The 20486-nt window shown below is 38.8% G+C and overlaps 2 protein-coding genes and 1 pseudogene across 2 annotated transcripts; all 3 read right to left on the reverse strand.

The window, feature by feature from the left end:
* Window positions 1-3848: 3848 nt before the first annotated feature.
* LOC110285869 (olfactory receptor 5AN1-like) lies at window positions 3849-4787 on the reverse strand. Its single transcript, XM_021152329.2, has one exon. The coding sequence runs from the start codon at window positions 4785-4787 to the stop codon at window positions 3849-3851; it is 939 nt and encodes a 312-aa protein (XP_021007988.1).
* An 8437-nt stretch (window positions 4788-13224) lies between these two features.
* LOC110285628 (eukaryotic initiation factor 4A-I pseudogene) lies at window positions 13225-14486 on the reverse strand (annotated as a pseudogene).
* Window positions 14487-17557: 3071 nt separating this feature from the next.
* Window positions 17558-18496, reverse strand: LOC110285889 (olfactory receptor 5AN1-like). Its single transcript, XM_021152354.2, has one exon. The coding sequence runs from the start codon at window positions 18494-18496 to the stop codon at window positions 17558-17560; it is 939 nt and encodes a 312-aa protein (XP_021008013.1).
* Window positions 18497-20486: the final 1990 nt, after the last annotated feature.

Here is a 20486-nt window from a genome sequence, read left to right on the forward strand (position 1 = left end):
TCCTATGCATATATCTAAAAGACACACTACTATAAAACATGGACACTTGCTCAACTATGTTCATTGTGGCTTTATTTGTAATAGCCAGAGACTGGAAACAACCTTGATGTCCTTCAACTGAAGAATGGATAAAAAAAAAATGTGGTTCAGCTACACACTGAATGGAGCTGAATTGCTGAATGGAACACTATTCAGTTATTAAAAACAAAGACATCATGCAATTTTCAGGCAAACGGATGCAACTTGAGCATATCATCCCGAGTGACGTAATAAAGGTGCAGAAAGACACATATGATATACATGTTCATTATAAGTGGATATTAGCCATAAAGTGTAGGATAACGATGTTACAACCCACAGACCCAAAGAAACTGGGTAGTAAGGAGTGTCCATGGGAGAGTTCATGAGTCTCATTCAGAAGAGGAAACACAATAGTCATCAGAGGAGGATGGAGAGAGGGACTGTGTGGGAGAGTGGTGAGGAGGAATATACAGCTGGAGATATGATGTTGAGGGGAAGGGAGATGGCTGGGAGAGAGAATAGAAATTGGTGAGGGACATCTCTAGGACTAGCTGGAGACTATAAATGGGAGAGGCTATGAGGTGTCTATGAGGATGATCCTAGCTGAGATTTATACCAGAGGGAGATACAGAGACTGAAGAGGCCACCTCTCATAGCCAAGCAGGACTTCCAGTGAAACGAGGGAAATGTCAACCTACCCACAAATCCTTCAACTCAAAATTTGTCCTGCCTACAAGAAGTAAATGGATAAAGATGGAGAAGAGACTGAGGAAACAGTCATCAATGACTGGCTCAACTTGAGATCCATCCCATGAGAGAAAGCCAACTCCTAACACTGTTAATGATACTCTGCTGTGCTTACAGACAGGAGCCTAGCATATCTGTCACCAGAGAGGCTTCACCTAGCAGCAGATGGAAACATGCAGAACCCATAGCCAAACTTCAGGTAAAGCTCAGGGTGCCTTGTGGAAGAGTAGAGGATAGAATTGAGCAAGCTGGAAGAGTCAAGGACACCACAAGAAGATCTACATAGTCAACTAACCTATAGGGTTCACAGAGACTGAACCACCAACCAAAGAGTGTTCAGGGACTGGACCTAGGCACTACACACATTTGTAGCAAATGTGTAGCTTGGTCTTCATGTGGGTCCCCTAACAATTGGATCAGGGACTGTCTCTGTTGCCTGCCACTGGATTCCTTTCCCCTAACTAGACTGCTTGGGTGGGCCTCAGTGGGAGAGGAGATACTTAATCCTGCTAGGCTATATGTTCCAGGGTGGGGTGGTACCCAAGGGGATGCTTCCTCTTCTCTGAGGAGAATGACAGGGAAATGGGGTGAGTGATTTGTAAGGCCAGGACTTGGAGGAGGTGGCTGTGACTGGGATATAATATGAACAAAACAAGTAAATTATGAAAACTTTCTTACTAGAGTAATGGTAGGGCAGCAAACTTTATGGTGCCAGATGGCATGGGGAATGGAACAAACTCCTGCTGTCCTCGTCTGAAGGATAAGGTACTGAAGCTCTCCTTAACCCTTCCTCTATAATCCTGGACCATTATGGTGTCAAACTACACCAACACATATGTAAATAGTACTAAATGGAATCAATGGAGAATACAAAAAGAGAATGAAGAGAGACACATTCCATGGGGTAAGCTCTGCGAGGAATTTGAGGGAGAACCAATGATTAATATGGTCAAAATGTATTATGTATATGAATGAAATTCTCAAGTAATGGTAAAATTTTGTTGTATGTATGTGTGAAACTCTCCAATAATGATAAGGAAGGACATATAGGAATTCTTAGAGGGAAGAAACAGAGGGAGAAATTATGTATATTATAATCTCACAAATAAAAAAAATCTAATGAATCTCTGAAAATAACATGAAAATATAATGACAGAGATATTAACAATTTTGTCAGATCTAAGTATCATGTGGCCATTGTTTACACATCACACAGTACTGCTTTAAACCAGAGACATGGAACCACAAACGTATATCTGAATTGAGACTACTGGCCAGAAATGACAACTCAGTTTGCATAATTATCTATATAGTCTCTCCTGGTCCTTTGAACTCCCTGAATGTTGCAGGAATTTTCTTGGGAATATATAAGTAAATGCACAATGACCCAGATATAGATGGAATGAACAGATGAAAAAAAAAAGATTCCTTCCAAGTTCAGTTTTGTGAACCAGTGACTTTATTAGAGTTACTTAACAAACCAAGAATGACTGGAGCAGCAGCATCAACAATGAATCCTTCACTCCAGCATATTTGACCAACAAGCAACTGCCCTCTTGGGGAGTTCCAGCCCCTAGTCAATCATGAATATCCTATGTACTCAGGGGGTAAAACAAACCAACCACATGTGGTCTTATATGAAACTGGGAGTTGGGAGGAAGGACTGTTGAATATAATCTCAGGCAAGGGTGTTGTGATGCCATGTTTCAAGAAGAGAGTTTGTTTGCATGGGTTTGTTTGTTTGTGACATTGTCTCACTCTGTAACCTAGGCTGAAATGGCTTTGTAGCCTAGGTTGCCGTAAAGCCCATGGAAATCCTGTGCCTTATTAAAGCTGGAATTATAGGGGTAAATCACTACTCTTGGCTCTACAGGAAATATTAACATTCTATCACTTTCATTTCCATGGACATGCTTATCTCTGTACTATTATAATATTTAGCTCCCATGGCTGTGAACCAAGGTAGTCCGTAAGGCACTTCTGCTTCATGATGGTGAAGCTCATGTCTACCTGGAGAAAACAGTTCCAACGCAATACTGAGAAATATCACCTTAAAGTTTAACTTATTCTACTACCACCATTACATCACTTTTTAAAAATGACATAATACTAAAACAAAATACTGAACATGCATAGACAATAATAAAGAACATGCCAGTCCATCATATGCTGTTAGTCTCGGATTAAAATAAATTCACACAAGTCTTCTCAGACAAAACTTAATCAGGGGCCTGAAATATCAAAATATATATTTTTGGAATGTTCTGATTGGCTCTATCAATCTAGGGTAAACTTTCTGGTTGTAATGTAGAAAAGGAAGAGACATCAGGTCCCACTATCTCATATATTACTATTGGCTCATAAGATATTGCTAAAGGTCATGACCGGAAAAAATCAAACTATCAGAAGACGAAGGAAATGACACTGAAGAAACCACACCTTCCTTATGATTTTTTCTTCATGATTCAAGCTTTCACTTTTGTGTTTGACCTAAATATTAAATGACTAGGTAGTGTTGTTTGGGTGTTTGTTTGCTTTTACATACTCAAGTTATTTCTGATTAGTCTTCCTAAAAGGCACAAGAAAGCTAATGTGTGGCTTTGTTTCTTTCAAACAAAAACGTTCCGTATGGTCATCCTCATCTGCTCAGGATCACAGAGTAATCAATGGTGATGGCTTAGGCCTTAGGATACTACATCTTGATACTGATGACACAGAATTAGTAGAATCTGAGGTCAGGGATTTGATCAGGAATCTTCTCTAAAGGCATTCCTTGTAATTTAACAAGTGTCAGGCTTCCACAAGTTTCTCAACTTGATATTTTTAAAATACCTGTAGATAGAATAATTAATGAAGAAGTAGCCCATCTGCAACATGGAAATTATGATGCTACTGGTTCTAAAGATGATGCATTTCAAACACACCAAAGCAATTGTTGGCTTATATTGAAATATTGTCTATTTCAAAACCATTTTTATCTGAAGTGCCATGGACTTTGTAGTATTCCAGCCATGTGTACATGATTGCAGGTAACAGAAATTCTCACATGGTGTTGTAGTGAAATCTCCTCATCTCTTACCTTAGCTGCAGATTACCTTTTTCTGCAACCTATTCATGGCATCTTTGATTTCCTTGTTTCTCAGACTATATATCAAAGGGTTCAACATGGGAATCACCACACTATAGAAGACAGATGCAAATCTGTCAAAGCTGGAGGAGCCACCAGAGCTGGAACTCAAATAGACAAAGATACCAGAACTATAGAAGAGAGAAACAGCTGTCAGGTGAGAAGCACAGGTGTTGAAGGCCTTGGACCTACCATTCGCTGAAGTGATCTTCATGATGGATGAGGCGATATACCCATAGGACACCATGATGGCTAAGGCGTTTATAAGCCCAAAAAACATTGTTAATATGACAAGTAGGACATGTGCAAAGAAAGTGTCATTGCAGGATAGATTTAACAGCTGGGGCATGTCACAGAAGAAATGTCTGATGACATTAGATCCACAGAAGTGGAGCTGCAGCAAGACACATATCTGAGATAAAGAACTTACAAGTCCTGCTGTATAGCTTCCTATCACCATCCGAGCACAGAGGCTAGGTGACATGATTGATGAGTAGAGAAGAGGGTTACAAATGGCAGCATACCTGTCATAGGCCATGGCTGTCATGAGGCAAGATTCACTCAGTCCCATAGTGGAAAAGATAAAGTATTGAACTATGCAGCCCACAAAGCTGATAGTTTGCTTTTCCTGGAAGAGGTTGGAAAGCATCTTTGGGACTGTAGAAGAGATATAGCAGAAGTCTATAAAGGACAGATTACTGAGGAAGAAGTACATAGGTGTATGGAGGTAGGAGTCCATCCTTATTAAAACAACAAGGGACAGGTTCCAGGTCAGTGCTGTAATATACAGGATGAGGAACATAACAAAAAGCAGTGCTGTGATTTGGGGGAAATCGGAGAATCCCAGGAGGATAAACTGAGTGATCTTGGTAATATTTCTTTCCCCAATCATTACCTCTGTGCTTGTCCAGCTAAAATAAAAAAAAAAACAAATAAGACAATACATTGCTGACTCAAGTGACATTAGAGCATTGCATTAAAGAAATACATTTAAACTTTAATGACTACTTCCTGAATACAATGCCTAAGAAATAATGTGATCACACACAAGAACATGTACAAACACAAATAAGTGTGTGTGCGTACGCACACACACACACACACACATGCAATAACTTGGATTATACTATTGTGCTTTGTAATTCTGACACAGTGTTTTGTAGCAGAAGTGTATGTTCTTAGTGAAGACAAACATTCTTTCTATGAAAGTGTCATATACAGAACCCCAAAATAAATTTTACAATTTCTTCTCCTGACATTGTTTTAACACACAACATCCCCAATGGCCTGGATGAAAGTGTCAAGATTTGTAATTCAGACATATTTTGAGGGTGCAAATGATGAGTCTCAGAATACATTGACATTTGGCAGGAAAGCACGTGTATTGTTAATATTGATAATCTTTATTCTCACGACAGACACACATCAAAAGAATAAATGGGCATTTCAAAAACAGATGTGCTGATAAGACTTTTCAAATGACAGGGTTAGTCATTTAAATTACTGTGGAATGAGTATACCTCCACCAATAGAATCTGAGATCTAACTCACTGTATGTCAATTATTATATTAATATACTCGGGATAAAGCATAACTTCCAAAGAGAAATTATGAAGTAAAAACATTAAAATAAATGGAAAACCTGGTTGAGACGAAAATAATAAAATGTAATTAAATGTATGTTAATAGTCACAAAATATATGAAGACAGTACAACAATACTTTTTTTGTGAACTATATTTTCTAAATCAGCAAGGGACAGGCACCACAGCACTGATGAGTGCTTTCCTAATCTTGTATAAGTTTGCTTGTATAATTACTTTCACATTTGTAGTCAATGTCTCTCTATACTTGGCTCTTTCTCTATTTTTTCTATTTCACACACATTCAGAGATTAACAGTCATACATGTGCACACACACAATCATATGAATATAAATATACAATCATACACGTTATGTGAAGCATTTCCAAAATTCCTCTTGAACTGCTCAAGAGACTGAAGGACATAAAAGGCTTAACATGGCAAAGCTCTAATAATGTTAGCAATTATTCTTGAAGTTATCACCTCCCTCTGTAAAACACAGTTGCTAGAAGAACAAAGATGAGATAACACGGACCCTTTCACAATCTAGGTCCTACAAATATTGTCTGTAGGCTTCAATAACGGTACTAAGAAATAGTTATTAGAATATCGATTTCTGTCTTATATCATTTTTCTAACTGCCACTCAGTGTTGCTGCATTTTTTTTTCCTCCACAAAGTGCCATCTAGAAAACAGAACTGAGAATGAGAGACTGAGGGAGGCTTTCTTCTTCGTGTTAAGTGCTCTGTTTCCTCACATGTGCATCCATCCACAAGAATATGCTAAATGTCTTACTAACTGATCCTGTTTAACTTCGCACTTGCAACTGAAAATCTTAATTTTGCTGAATTTTTCACTATGGTTTTATGAACTTTGGATATCTTTCTGTATGTTGTACACTGAACAATGCTGTTCCTCAGGTCATCCAAGATGAGTTAACTTTAATGGAAACATTTTGAAATTATAAACTCTCCTGGGTAACATTTTTAACATCAATTTACTTGATCAGTTTAATAAAAATAAGTGAAACACCCAAGATGGTTGAAATTTATCAACCATGGTTACTATCTCACAGAATTCTGGTGATATGGGCAAGCACATGTAGGAATATTCTATGTTGCCCACTATTTGCAAGAAAGACTGAAAAGTTATGAAATACTATTCTTAATCTGAGTATTTTTACAGGGTAATTTATTGAAATGTTAGAGAGGGGGAGAACATACTCCCTCTTATTATTAGTGTTCTTCATGTTGAGCATCTCCCAAAAGAGTTTAAAGTAGAAAAGCTGTTAAAGGTTTGACTGACTAGGTATAGCTTATCAATGCTGATTTAATAAGAACATTCCAAGTTCAGTGAGATATGTTGGGAATAATAAGTTAAAGGCAGATTGCTGAGTAAGTAAAATGTGAGTAAGAGAAACTTAAAGGGCACTTAGACCCACACTACCTGTGTCTAGAGTGGACACTTAGACCAGCACTACCTGTGTCTGGAATGAGCACTTAGACCAGCACTACCTGTGACTGAGTGGATACTTAGACTAACACTACCTATGCTTGAGTGGACACTTAGACCAGCACTACCTGTGTCTGGAATGAGCACTTAGACCAGCACTACCTGTGACTGAGCAGACACTTAGACTAACACTACCTATGCCTGAGTGGACACTTAGACCAGCACTACCTCTGCCTGAGTAGGCACCTAGACTAGTACTACCTGTGCCTGGTCTGGACACTTAAACCAAAACTACCTATGACTACAGGGGGTATGTCTCATATCTGTACTGTTAAAGCTGCTGTCTCTGGGGCCACCAAAGGTGACAGTGGAGAGGTATTTGAAGATGGTGAACAGTCTAGTATAACTGTGCATGAGTACTCTTTCATATCGTAAGACTTGGTTTGTCTCTTATAACTGAAAGTCATGAACCAAAGCTGTGCATCTGAATAGAATATAATTCCTATTATTTCAGAGACATAGCCCTGTGGGCAAAGGTGCAATAAAGTGTTCCAGGGAAGGGAATAGCTGAGATACATGGACAAGCAGGCTTTTATCTTAGGAAATCTGAAAGTCAGCCAACTCTTACTGCTGATCCAGATCTCAACTTCTGGCCTTTAACATCACCTAGGCTTTACAGATACTCTTGTTTAGCTGCCGCTGATTTGATTCTTTCCATTTTAATACATAGGAGATAGAAAGTAACAGAATCCAAGGTACACACTTAAGAATTCAACAAGAACCTCTCTGAAATTTTAAACATAGGATATATGCTTTCTCTGAACATCAGATCATTTGGGTAAGTGCAAAGAGAAACTGAGGGGGAAATATGCAGGATATGGAAGTTAGGAGAGAGGCTAGGAGAAAAATAGGGAAGGCTACCCCCCATAAATCTAACTAAACTATGAGTCCTCCTGTAAAAATGAAAGACCTTGAGATAGTTGATTCTAACTACAAGGCTTACCCTCTGACCTTCATCCAAACACTGCAGAAGACAAAGTTCGTGCCAATTGTTGAAACTGCCAATATTTCAAGTAATTTTCCAGGAGGGGCACTAGTATATTCCTAATGGATGCTTTTGGCCATTAACCTGACTGTCTGCTCACACCAAGTGAAACAGCAACACTGGGGAATCCTCTAAATATGCCGTTCAGAGCCAAAGTGGAAAGGAAAGCCAATTAGAGAAAATATACGACAGACACTTGTTTCTGGCATCATGGTTGTCATGGAGATTTTTCTAATAATTAAAGGCCCAGTTTGCCATGTGCATCAATGCCTAACTTCCCCTGTGATCCTATTATGACACCAGATCATAACATGCCTGACCTTGGAGACACTGGTCTGCAAAGGACATAGGTGTCTGCTAGTCCCCAAATCGCAATTTCTAGGTCATAAACTTGAAATCAGAAATGTTAAAGGATTTTCACAATATTAAATGACCCACTGGTAATATCACATGACATCAATAAATGTATATGCATACAACATAGCAATCACTTTATTTTATATAAATATGCGTACACAGTTTCTCAAATATCTATTGTGAATAAATAATACAGCAGCTCTAACAGAATGACAGTGTATAGTATCCATAAGTGAATAAGACAGGGCACCAAGTTATCCACCAGTTTATGATTAAAAAAACCCTGACATTCAGGAAAAGAATTACTTATCCTGATCATAACCTTGGGTGTGAGTATCATAAAATAAAATTTGGGTTGAGACTGCCAAGATTCTTCAGTCTGTGAACGTACTTTTTTTTATTAGGTATTTTCTTCATTTACATTTCCAATGCTATCCCAAAAGTCCCCCATACCTCCTCTACTCCCCTACCCACCCACTCCCACTTCTTGCCCTTGTGTTCCCCCGTACTGAGGCATATAAAGTTTGCAAGTCCAATGGGCCTCTCTTTCCAGTGATGGCCAACTAGGCCATCTTTTGATACATATGCAGCTAGAGTCAAGAGCTCTGGGGTACTGGTTAGTTCATATTGTTGTTCCACCTATAGGGTTGCAGACCCCTTTAGCTCCTTGGGTACTTCCTCTAGCTCCTCCATTGGGGGCCCTGTGATCCATTCAATAGCTGACTGTGAGCATCCACTTCTGTGTTTGCTAGGCCCTGGCATAGCCTCACAAGAGACAGCCATATCTGGGTCCTTTCAGCAAAATCTTGCTAGTGTATGCAATGGTGTTAGCGTTTAGAAGCTGATTATGGGATGGATCCCCGGATATGGCAGTCTCTAGATGGTCCATCCTTTCATCTCAGCTCCAAACTTTGTCTCTGTAACTCATTCCATGGGTGTTTTGTTCCCAATTCTAAAAAGGGGCAAAGTTTCCACACTTTAGTCTTTGTTCTTCTTGAGTTTCATGTGTTTTGCAAATTGTATCTTGTATCTTGGGTATTCTAAGTTTCTGAGCTAATATCTACTTATCGGTGAGTACATATCATGTGAGTTCTTTTGTGATTGGGTTACCTCACTCAGGATGATGCCCTCCAGGTCCATCCATTTGCCTAGGAATATGGCCTTATCTTCTGGGCCCACGTGGATGGGAAGAGTTGACTCCCAAAGATAGCACTCAGTCCTACACACACACACACACACACACACACAAATAAATACAAATTTTTAAAAGTTGGGTGGTGGAATATTCTGGTTGTATACATTATTTCAAGCCACAGTATTTCCATCTATTAAATGACAATAACAGTAATACCTAAGACATTTCAGTACTCTGAGGATATTATAAAAACTTTAAATTTCATACTATTATTAAACCTCTCTTTATTAATGGAGTGTACACATGTTATTTAGAAGTCTAACATTTCCTATAAGTCAAATCCGTCAGAAAATTTCTTTCATTAAGTAGATTTTACAGGCCAGAGGCAATGAATGATTACAGCAAAATAATAACTTCCAGACACAGCACAACAATTGCATACAGGAACTCACAGGAAACTATGACTTTAGGCCCAAAACCTCTACCCAATCATGCCAGACAACCTATATTATGCACTGGAAGGCAATAAGAGTTCCTGATGTGGAAATTTATGGTTTTGTTGGAGACTCAGTTGTGAAATATGATGTTTTTCTGGAAAATGTCTTGTGAGAGGATTTTTTGCTGAAGCAGACACACAGACACATGATGTTTTTCTGGAAGCTGCCTGGGAAAAGGGCATGTGATGTTTTGCTAGAGTGGACACTTGAGAGAACACATGATGTTTGGAAAGGGTATAAACAACCCCACAGACAACGGTCAACTCAGTGTGGTATTGGTTCACCCTGCCACTCTTTGCTGGTTTTCACTGGGCTTGACTGGTGTTGATATTCACTGATGATGCTGTGTGGTATTGATTTGATTTGCCACTCTTTGATTGTCATCCTTTGTCATTACCTCATAGAAATAAACACACCAAAGAACTCATGGTGGTATTCTGGTGGCTTCTTGACATTTCCACATACTCAGGCTGATTGGCAGAGCCTGATTCATAAATTATGTTTGGAGTTGATGGAGCTACTGCTGCTGATTCATGTGAACTCAACTGCTGTTATCCTGACAACACAGATTGGATTTGCCTCAAAGAACTATTTCTAAACTGGTCCACATCCTCCTTTGCCATATTAATCTTTCCTTTCCATTACCTCTACTGTGTGGTAGGCTAGAAGGGATGTTGAAGTATTTAAGTACCCTTATATTTTGAAAATTATGTTTACAAGTTCCCACCTCTAGATGAAGACCTAATGGCAACTGATTCTCCCTAGAAAAGGAGAATTATTGAATTCTCACGTATGAAGCTACCCATGCTCTAATAGATGGCTCGACCCCTACCCCAATACTGGTATCACAAAGTGGTCTCAGCACGTTTTAAAAGGAATACATGAAATTTAGGGTTACAGTGGTGGAGGAGGTAAGGGAGGAATTGGAGGGGAAGGAATAAAGAGTGATCTTTATCAAAATACATTATATACATTATGAAATTCTCAAAAAATAGACTTAAGTACGTGAGAACCATAGGGAGCAATGAACCTCACTCAGGTAGCATCACACACCCCATAGATCCCAGACACCCAAGGAACTCATGATGCCTTAGGCATCTCCCATAAGTTTCTGAGGATTTGCCCCAAGATCCTGCTAATTCTATGAAGAGTTTATTATTATGTGCAAGGACCACTTTTGATACCCCAAATTTAACACCAATACTTTTTGGGTTTTTATTTAGCACATCAAAATATAATAAGGAAACAAAAATCAAACACATTAACGTAGGATAAGCTAAACCAACAGAAAGAAAACAGGCCAAGATGAGATATAAGAATTGGAAGCCCACTCATTCACAGACTTATAAAAACATTAAGCTAGAAGCTATAATTTATATTCTGAGGAACTGGTACAAAGACCCATTGTTACTGCTTCAGTCTCTGTGAGTTCAAATGAGCTTTGTTCTCCTGCTGCCCTGCATATTCTCTATTTCTTATCCTTTCTGCCTCCACTTCTGTGGTGTCCACTGAGTTCTGATGAGAGGGACTCCGTGGAGACATCCCATTTAGGGCTAAATATTCCAATTAGAGTAATTTACCAAAGCATGAAAAACTCTTCACCAGCAGTGTGACAATGATTCCCCTCTCCAGCATATTTGACTAACAAGCAACTGCTTTCCTGGGGAGTTCCAGCTACTAGTCAACCATGCACATCCTATATATGCCATGAAAAAAATAAACAAACAAAAGCAAAAGCAACCACATATACTATTACATGAAACTGTGGGGAAACACTTGTGACTATCATCTCAGGTAAGGGCCTTATGATTTCCTGTTTCAAGAAGGGAGTTTGCTTGAATGGGTTTGTTTGTGCCTTTCTTTCTTTGTTTCCATCATAGTCTCACACTGTAGCCCAAGTTGGTCTGAAGCCCATGGAAACCCCGGCCTTATTAATGCTGCAGCTAGAGGTGCAAATTACTATTCTTGGATCTGGAGATGATAGCAATGTTCTATCCTTTTCATTTCCGTGGGCACAGTTAACACTGTGCTATTATAAATATTTCATTGTAAGGAAATCAATCCTGTTTCATGATGGTGAAGGTCATGTGTACCTAGAGAAAACAGTTCCACTGCAATACTCAGAAATACCAGCTTAAAGTTATAATTATTATACTACCACCATTACATCATTCACTTAAAGCCTCACAATACTAGAATTCAAGATAGTGAACATGCATAGACAATAAGGAAGAATATTTCAGTCTGTTATGTTACAATAAGTTCACATAAGCCTTACTAAGGTCAAATTTGAGCAGATTCCAGAAATATCAAATTATATTTTATGGTGTGTTCTGATTGGCTGTAACAACCCAGGACAAACTTTCTGGTCTTGATGTAGACAAGAGAGATCAAGTCTCATTATCTCATATACTGCTATTGAACCATAAGATAAGAAACCACACCATCAGAAGACTAAGGAAATGGCAGTGAAGAAACCATGCCTTGCTCACCAGTTTTCTTTACAATTCAAGCTTCCACTTTTGTGTTTAGCTTAAAACTTATTAAAAAATTTACTTTGACAAAATCAAGCTGTTTCTGATTAGCCATCCTAAAAGGGACAAGAAAGCCAATATGTGACTTTCTTCCTTCTTTCCTCTCTTTTTTCCTCTCTTTCTTTCTTTCTTTCTTTCTTTCTTTCTTTCTTTCTTTCTTTCTTTCTTTCTTTCTTTCTTTCTTTCTTTCTTTCTTCCTCTCTTTCTTTCTTTCTTTCTTTTTGGCAGTTCCCAAGTAATTTTATTCAGAATTTTGTGTTTGTTTCCTGAATCAATAAATACTATACAAAACAATGTAAAAATGGCTAACATTTTCTCTCCCCTGCCCCCCTCACTGGGGGACAATTCCCTGGACAACCTCACTCAGCGGTTCTCCCTGTAGATTTGGAAATGAGGTCAGCCATGTTTTTTAGCCCCTTGACTCACTTTTGGAGATTTGGCTGGGGTAGGAAAGCCTTTAGGAACGAGGTTACTAGGTTAGGGAAATGCATTAGTGTTTGGGGTGAAGGAGACGGCGCCTGGGTCAGAGCCTACCCCAAAGAAAAGGGTGTCTAAAATGTACATGATTCCTTATTTTTGCCTCAAAAAGTGACATTTATTCAAAGAGAGAGAAAAAAACTGAAACAAAACAAAAAACAACAAACAAACAAACAAACAAAAACAAGATATCCATCCCCTGGCTCCTCCCCTCCCCCCTCCAGCTGTTCCTTAGCCCCATCCCAGGACTGAACCCTGGGCTAGGGCCAGGTTGCAGGACAGCTCCTCAAATGAGGTCAGCAACGTTGAGGGGCATCTCTTCAATGGAGGTGTTGTAGAAAGTCTCAATGTCTCTAAGAGTCCTCTTGTCTTCTTCTGTCACCATGTTAATAGCCACACGCTTAAGGCCAAACCGACCACCTCGACCGATTCTGTGGCTATAGTTTTCCCTGTTGGTGGGAAGGTCGTAGTTGATGACTAAGGAGACCTGCTGCACATCAATGCCTCTGGCCAACAGGTCAGTGGTAATTAATACTCTGCTAGAGCCAGAGGGGAACTCCCTCATGATCACATCTCGTTCCTTTTGGTCCATATCTCCATGCATGGCAGAAACAGTGAAATCTCGGGCATGCATCTTCTCAGTGAGCCAGTCCACCTTCCTTCTGGTGTTGATAAAGATGACTGCCTGGGTGATGGTCAGCGTCTCATACAAGTCACACAGTGTGTCAAGCTTCCACTCCTCTCGTTCCACATTGATGTAGAATTGGCGGATACCCTCCAGGGTCAACTCTTCCTTCTTGACAAGAATCCGAATAGGGTCTCTCATAAATTTCTTGGTCACCTCAAGGACATCAGAAGGCATTGTAGCAGACAACAAAACTACCTGTGTGTTACTGTTGAGCTTTTGGAATATATCATAGATCTGATCCTTGAACCCACGGCTTAACATTTCATCTGCTTCATCCAGTACAAACATCTTGATGTATTTGGGGGACAGGTATCTCCGGTTAAGCATGTCAAACACCCGTCCAGGGGTGCCCACGATGATATGGGGAGCTGCTATTTGCAGCTTCTGCACCTCAGCATGGACGTTGGTGCCCCCAATGCAGGTATGACAAGAGGCACCCGTGTAGTTTCCTAATGCCATAACCACCTTTTGTATCTGCTGAGCCAATTCACGAGTGGGTGCCAGAACCAAAGCCTGAGTGGCCTTTAGATCTAATTCAATCTGCTGCAGAATTGATATGGCAAATGTAGCTGTTTTCCCAGTCCCAGACTGGGCTTGAGCAATCACATCATAACCCTTGATACAAGGAAGAATAGCTCGCTGCTGGATGGCAGAGGGCTTCTCAAAACCATAGGCATAAATACCACGGAGGAGGGACTCTGTCATCGATTCATGTCATCGAAGCTATCCACAATCTCGTTCCAGTTACTCTCAATGACGCCTTCGGCTCCATCCCGTTGGGGCCATTGTCTCTGGATCCAGAATCCTGACTCGCAGACATGATCCTTAGAATCTAGCGCTTTGTTTCTTTCAAACAGGAAGTTTCCTTGTGATCATTCTCACCTGCTCAGGATCACAGGATAATCAATGGTAATGGCCCCGGCTGTATTACACTACATCAAAATACTGATGACACAATGTTAGAAGACTTGGGGATGAGAATCAATCAGGAATCTTCTGCAGAAGCTTAGGCTAGTGATTTAACAGGTTCAGGCTTCCACAACTTTCCCAACTTGATTTTTCTCAAAGAATTCAAGAACAAACAAAAAAAACCCTCAATTTCATATGGAAAAACCAAAAACTCAGGATAGCAAAAACAATTCTTAACAATAAAAGAACTTCTCTGAGAATCATCACCCCTAAACTCAAGCTGTTCTACAGAGGAATAGTGATAAAAACTGTATGTTATTGGTACAGAGCCAGACTGGTCAATCAATTGAATAGCATTGAAGACACAGAAATAAGCCCACACACTTATGGACACTTGATCTTTGACAAAGAAGCCAAAAATATATAATGGAAAAAAGAAAGCATCTTTCAATAAATGGGGCTGGTCTAACTGGCTGTCTGTATGTAGAAGAATAAAAATAGACCCATATTTGTCACCTTGTACAAAGCTCAAGTCCAAGTGGATCAAGGACCTCAATATAAAACCAGATACACTGAATCTAATAGAAGAGAAAGTGGGAAAGAGCCTTGAACTCATTGGCACAGGGGGAAATTTCCTAAACAGAACTCCAGTGCCTCATGCTCTAAGATCAAGAATTGATAAATGGGACCTCCACTGCAATACTCTAAAATACCAGCTTAAAGTTTTAGTTTTTCTACTACTACCGTTATATCACTTACTTAAGACTACACAATACTAGGAGTCAAGATACTGAACATGCATAGACAATATGAAAGAACATTTCAGTCTCTCATGTGTTGGTATCTTAGCAATGTTTTTTTGTTTTTTGGTTTTTTTGTTTGTTTGTTTTTAGCCTTTACCACAGTTAGGTTTTTATTCACTCACTCATTTTTCAAATACAACAGAGTAAAGTTAAACAAAGTAAAACATCAAAGATGAGAGAAGCCAGCAGAAAGAAAAAAGTCCAAGAGAAAGCACAAGAATAAAAGTCCCACATGTTTACATACTCAGGAAATCCCTTAAAGCACTAAACTGGAATCCATAAATGCAGAGGACCTGGCTCAGCCTCTTGCAGTGCTATGAATAGTGCTACAGTTTTTCTGAGTTCGTATGAGTGTTGCTCATATTGATTTAGAGGACTTGTATTTTTGTTGTTGTTTTTGTTTTGCTTTGTTTTTGATGTCCTCTGACTCTTACACTCTCTCTGACTCTTCTTCCTTAGGGTTTCCTGAGCTCTGAGTGGAAGGATTTGATGGAGATATCCCATTTCCAGGCTGAGTGTTCTGAGCCCTCTCACTCTCTGTGTAATGTCTGGCTGTGCATCTCTATATTTGTTCCCATTTGTTGCAGGGAGAAACTTCTCTGATGATAGCTGAACAAGGCACTGATAGAGCAGAATAACAGTAGGATGTATTTTATCACTACATTTTTCCTTCTTTTTAAACAAGTATTATTTGGTTATACCCTAGGTCCTAGGACTATTAAGTCTCAGGTTATTAGTCTCCCAAGCAGTGTTGGGTGTGGATTCCATTTTGTGGAGTGGGTCTTAAGTCCTACCAGATATGGTTTGGATACTTTCACAAGCTTGGGCCACCACTTCCATGGCAAATCTTACAAGCAGGACAGCATTGTAGACCAAAGGGTTTGTGTCTGGTCTGGTGAATATTCCAAAGTATTATTTTAGGCTCCGTGCATATTTTTTAATTACTAGACACAGTGTTGGTCAATTTTTCTTGTTTAAAAATAATTTATTATGCAAAACAAAAACCCACATTTGCTTACAAATATAAGCTGCCAGCACTAAGAAGAAAGGCAGCAGTTACTTCTGAGATGCTTTATTAACAACTATAATTTTCAGAATTAAAGTCTTCTGAGAAAAATTATTTAAAACCATTCAAAATGTTCTGGGCATACTATAGATATGAGTCAGTGGTTTTAAAGTAGGATATGTCAGTTTTAAGGACCTGCACTATTTTAGAGTTCAAAAACCTCTCAAATTTTTAATTCAAACATAAAGAAGCTTGATATTGAATCTTAGTTGAATTCATTCTTCAGATTCCCATGGATTGGTATGCCCTTAACAATGTGTAATGTCCAGTGACTTTATTACAATAAGTTGACATAAGTCTTACTAAGGTCAAATTTGAGCAGATTTCAGAAATAGCTAAAATTTATTTCATGGAGTGTTCTGGATGACACTAACAACCCAGGACAAACTTTCTGGTCTTAATGTAGACAAGTAAGAGAGATCAGGTCTCACCATTTCATATACTGCTATTGACCCATAAGATAAGAAACCATACCACCAGAACACTAAGGAAATGGCAATGAAGAAACCATGCCTTGCTCACCAGTTTTCTTTACAATTCAAGCTTCCACTTTTGTGTTTGGCTTAAAATTGATAAAGCCATTTACTTTGACAAAATCAAGTTGTTTCTGATTAGTCATCCTAAAAGGCACAAGAAGGCCAATGTGTGGCTTTGTTTCTTTCAAACAGGAAGTTTCCTTGTGATCATTCTCACCTGCTCAGGATCACAGAATAATCAATGGCTTTATTACACTACATCAAAATACTAATGACAAAATGTTAGAAGACTTGGGGATGAGAATCAATCAGCAATCTTCTGTAGAGGCTTAGCCAAGTAATTTAACAGGTCCAGGCTTCCACAACTTTCCCAATTTGATTTTTCTCAAATATTTATAGATAGAATAACTAATGATGAGATGCCCACTTTGTAACATAGAATTATGACCCTGCTGTTCTTAAAACTAATGTGTTTCAATGACATTAAATCAAATGTTGGTTCATGTTGGCATACAGTCTGTTTAAAAAACATATTTATCTGAACTGCCATGAACTTTGTACCATTCCATCCATGTGCACGTGAGTGTGGATAGCAGTAAATCGGACATGGCATTTTGTTGAAATAATCTTATCTGCACCATTAGCTGCAAATTTTCTTTTTCTGCAACCTTTTCATGGCATCTTTGATTTCCTTGTTTCTCAGACTATATATCAAAGGGTTCAACATAGGAATCACAACAGTATAGAAGACAGATGCAAATCTGTCAAAACTAGAGGAGCCACCAGAGCTGGATCGCAAATAGACAAAGATGGCAGTACTATAGAAGAGAGAAACAGCTGTCAGGTGAGAAGCACAGGTGTTGAAGGCCTTGGACCTGCCTTTAGCTGAAGTGATCTTTAAGATGGACCGGACGATAAAACCATAGGACAGCATGGTGGCTAAGGCATTTGCTATTCCAAAACACATGGTTAATATAGCAAGAAGGACCTGTACAAAGAAAGCATCACTACAGGATAGATTTAATAGCTGAGATATGTCACAGAAGAAATGCCTAATGACATTAGGTCCACAGAAATAGAGCTGCATCAAGGCACATAGCTGAGATACAGAACCTGTGAGTCCTGCTGTGTAGCTTCCCATCACCATCTGAGCACATAGTGTGGGTGACATGACTGATGAGTACAGAAGAGGGTTACAAATGGCAGCATACCTGTCATAGGCCATGGCTGTCATGAGGCAAGATTCAGTCAGCCCCATAGTGGAAAGGATAAAGTATTGAACTATGCAGCCCACAAAGCTGATAGTTTGCTTTTCCTGGAAGAAGTTGGAAAGCATCTTGGGGGCTGTGGAAGTGATATAGCAGATGTCTATAATGGAGAGATTACTGAGGAAGAAATACATGGGTGTGTGAAGGTGGGAATCCAATCTTATTAAAGCAATAAGGGAAAAGTTCCAGGTTACAGCCAAAGTGTAGATCATTAAAAACATTACAAAAAGAGGTACTGTGATTCTGGGGAAATCTGAGAATCCCAGGAGGATGAACTGGGTGATCTTGGTAATATTTCTTTCCCCAATCATGTCTTCAGTGCTAATGCTCCTAAAATCAGAAGGAAATGAGAAAATGCAGTTGACTCCATTGACATTGGATTATTATTTTAATGATAGATAATGATGAACATTTTAAAATTTAATGACAACTTCTTAAAACAATACCTAAGAAATAAGTGATCACACAAACATATACAAACACAAATAAGTACACACACAAACCCAAACCCACACACACACTCACAAGTCTGCACCACACTGTCACATTTGTAATCCATATATTTGTGGAGCAGAATACTAAGATCCTAGTAAAGTTTAAATTAGTCTTCTTATGGAAGGGTCATATGAGGGACTTTAGAAAGAGACAGGTAGTGCCTTGATGCCAAAGGGTCTGTCTCTTTTGTGAGTAGGGTTCCTCTAATTAAGAGACACACAGAAGGATTTTAGTGATTTCACAATTTAGTTCTCATTCTCCTTGCTCTATATTAAATGATCCCAGTGGCTTCCACACAATGACTTGGAACACTTACTTAAAGAGAGGACAACAGAAGTCTTTGACTAGAAAGTTATTGAGCTGATAGAACTAGTGACAAATGCATAGACTCAGCCCACACTTGGGTACATGGTGACTGTCCATTAGATCATGATTGTTACTGTTAGTGACAGCTACATCTGGATAGAATGATGCCAGGTCTCCAATGTTCCCAAGATGTCTTCACCCTGCCCACAATGAGACACAATGGCTCCAGGCAGCTGTAGATTCAGAACCAGAATCCAGGCAGATCAAAATACCCAGGGACATTGAAACAACCTGGAAAAAAAAAACCCTATTCTTTGACCTCCTTGACCTCCTTGTACAGAGGGACTGTTGGAGAGAAACTTGAAGCAATCCCACTAAAATCATGGACAAGACAAGTCATACTACTCTCTCCCTATCTATTTAGTATACTACTTGAAATTCTACCCAGAGCAATAAGACAAATAAAGAAGATCAAGGGGAAACAAATTAGAAAAAAAGAAGTCAAAGTAGTGCTATTTCCAGTAACATGGTATTATGCATAAGCAACCCCAAAATTCTACCAAAGAACTTCTACAACTGATAAACAACCTCAGCAAAGTGGCTGGATATAAAATTAACTCAAAGAAACCAGTAGCCCTCATTTATACAAATGATAAACAGGATGAGAAAGAAATTAAGAAAAAATATCCTTTACAATAGCCATGAATAATATAAAATATTTTGGTGTAACTTTAACCAAACAAATGAAAGATCTATATAACATGAAGTTTCAAGTCCCTGAAGAAAGAAATTGAGGAAGATATCAGATATGGAAAGATCTCCCTTGCTCATTCATATAGAGAAATGTTCGTCTTTCTAAAAGCAATCTGCAGATTAAATGCAATACCCATTAAAATTCCAAAACAATTTTATATACCTTGAAAGAGCAATTATCAACTTTGTATGAAAAAACAAAACATTTAGAAAAACCAAAAAAATCCTGAATAATAAAAAAACTTTGGTCAGAAGCACCATCCCTGACCTCAAGCTGTACTATAAAATAATAGTGATAAAAACGTCATGATATTGGTACAGAAACTGATACATTGATCACTGGAATTGAATCAAAGACCCAGAAATAAACCCAAAATTGATCTTTGATAAAGAATCCAAAACCAATGGAAAAATGAAAGCATATTCAACAAATGGTGCTGGTCTAACTGGATATCTATATGTAGAAGAATGCAAATGATCTAAATTCATCATCTTGCACAAAACTCAATTCATGTGGATCAAGGTCCTCAACATAAAACATAATACACTAAATTCCATAGAAGAGAAAGTAGGAAATAGACTTGAACACATTGGTACAGGAGACAATTTCTTTAAAACAACAATGGCTCAAGCTCTAAGATCAACAACTGATAAATGTGACCTCAGGAAGCTGACAAGCTTCTGTAAGGCAAAGGTCACTGTCAATAGGACAAAACAGAAGCCTACAGAATGAGAAAGGCTCTTCAC

The sequence above is a fragment of the Mus caroli genome, unplaced genomic scaffold (genome assembly GCF_978045245.1).
Source record: "Mus caroli unplaced genomic scaffold, Mus_caroli_1 scaffold_20, whole genome shotgun sequence".
NCBI lineage: Eukaryota > Metazoa > Chordata > Mammalia > Rodentia > Muridae > Mus > Mus caroli.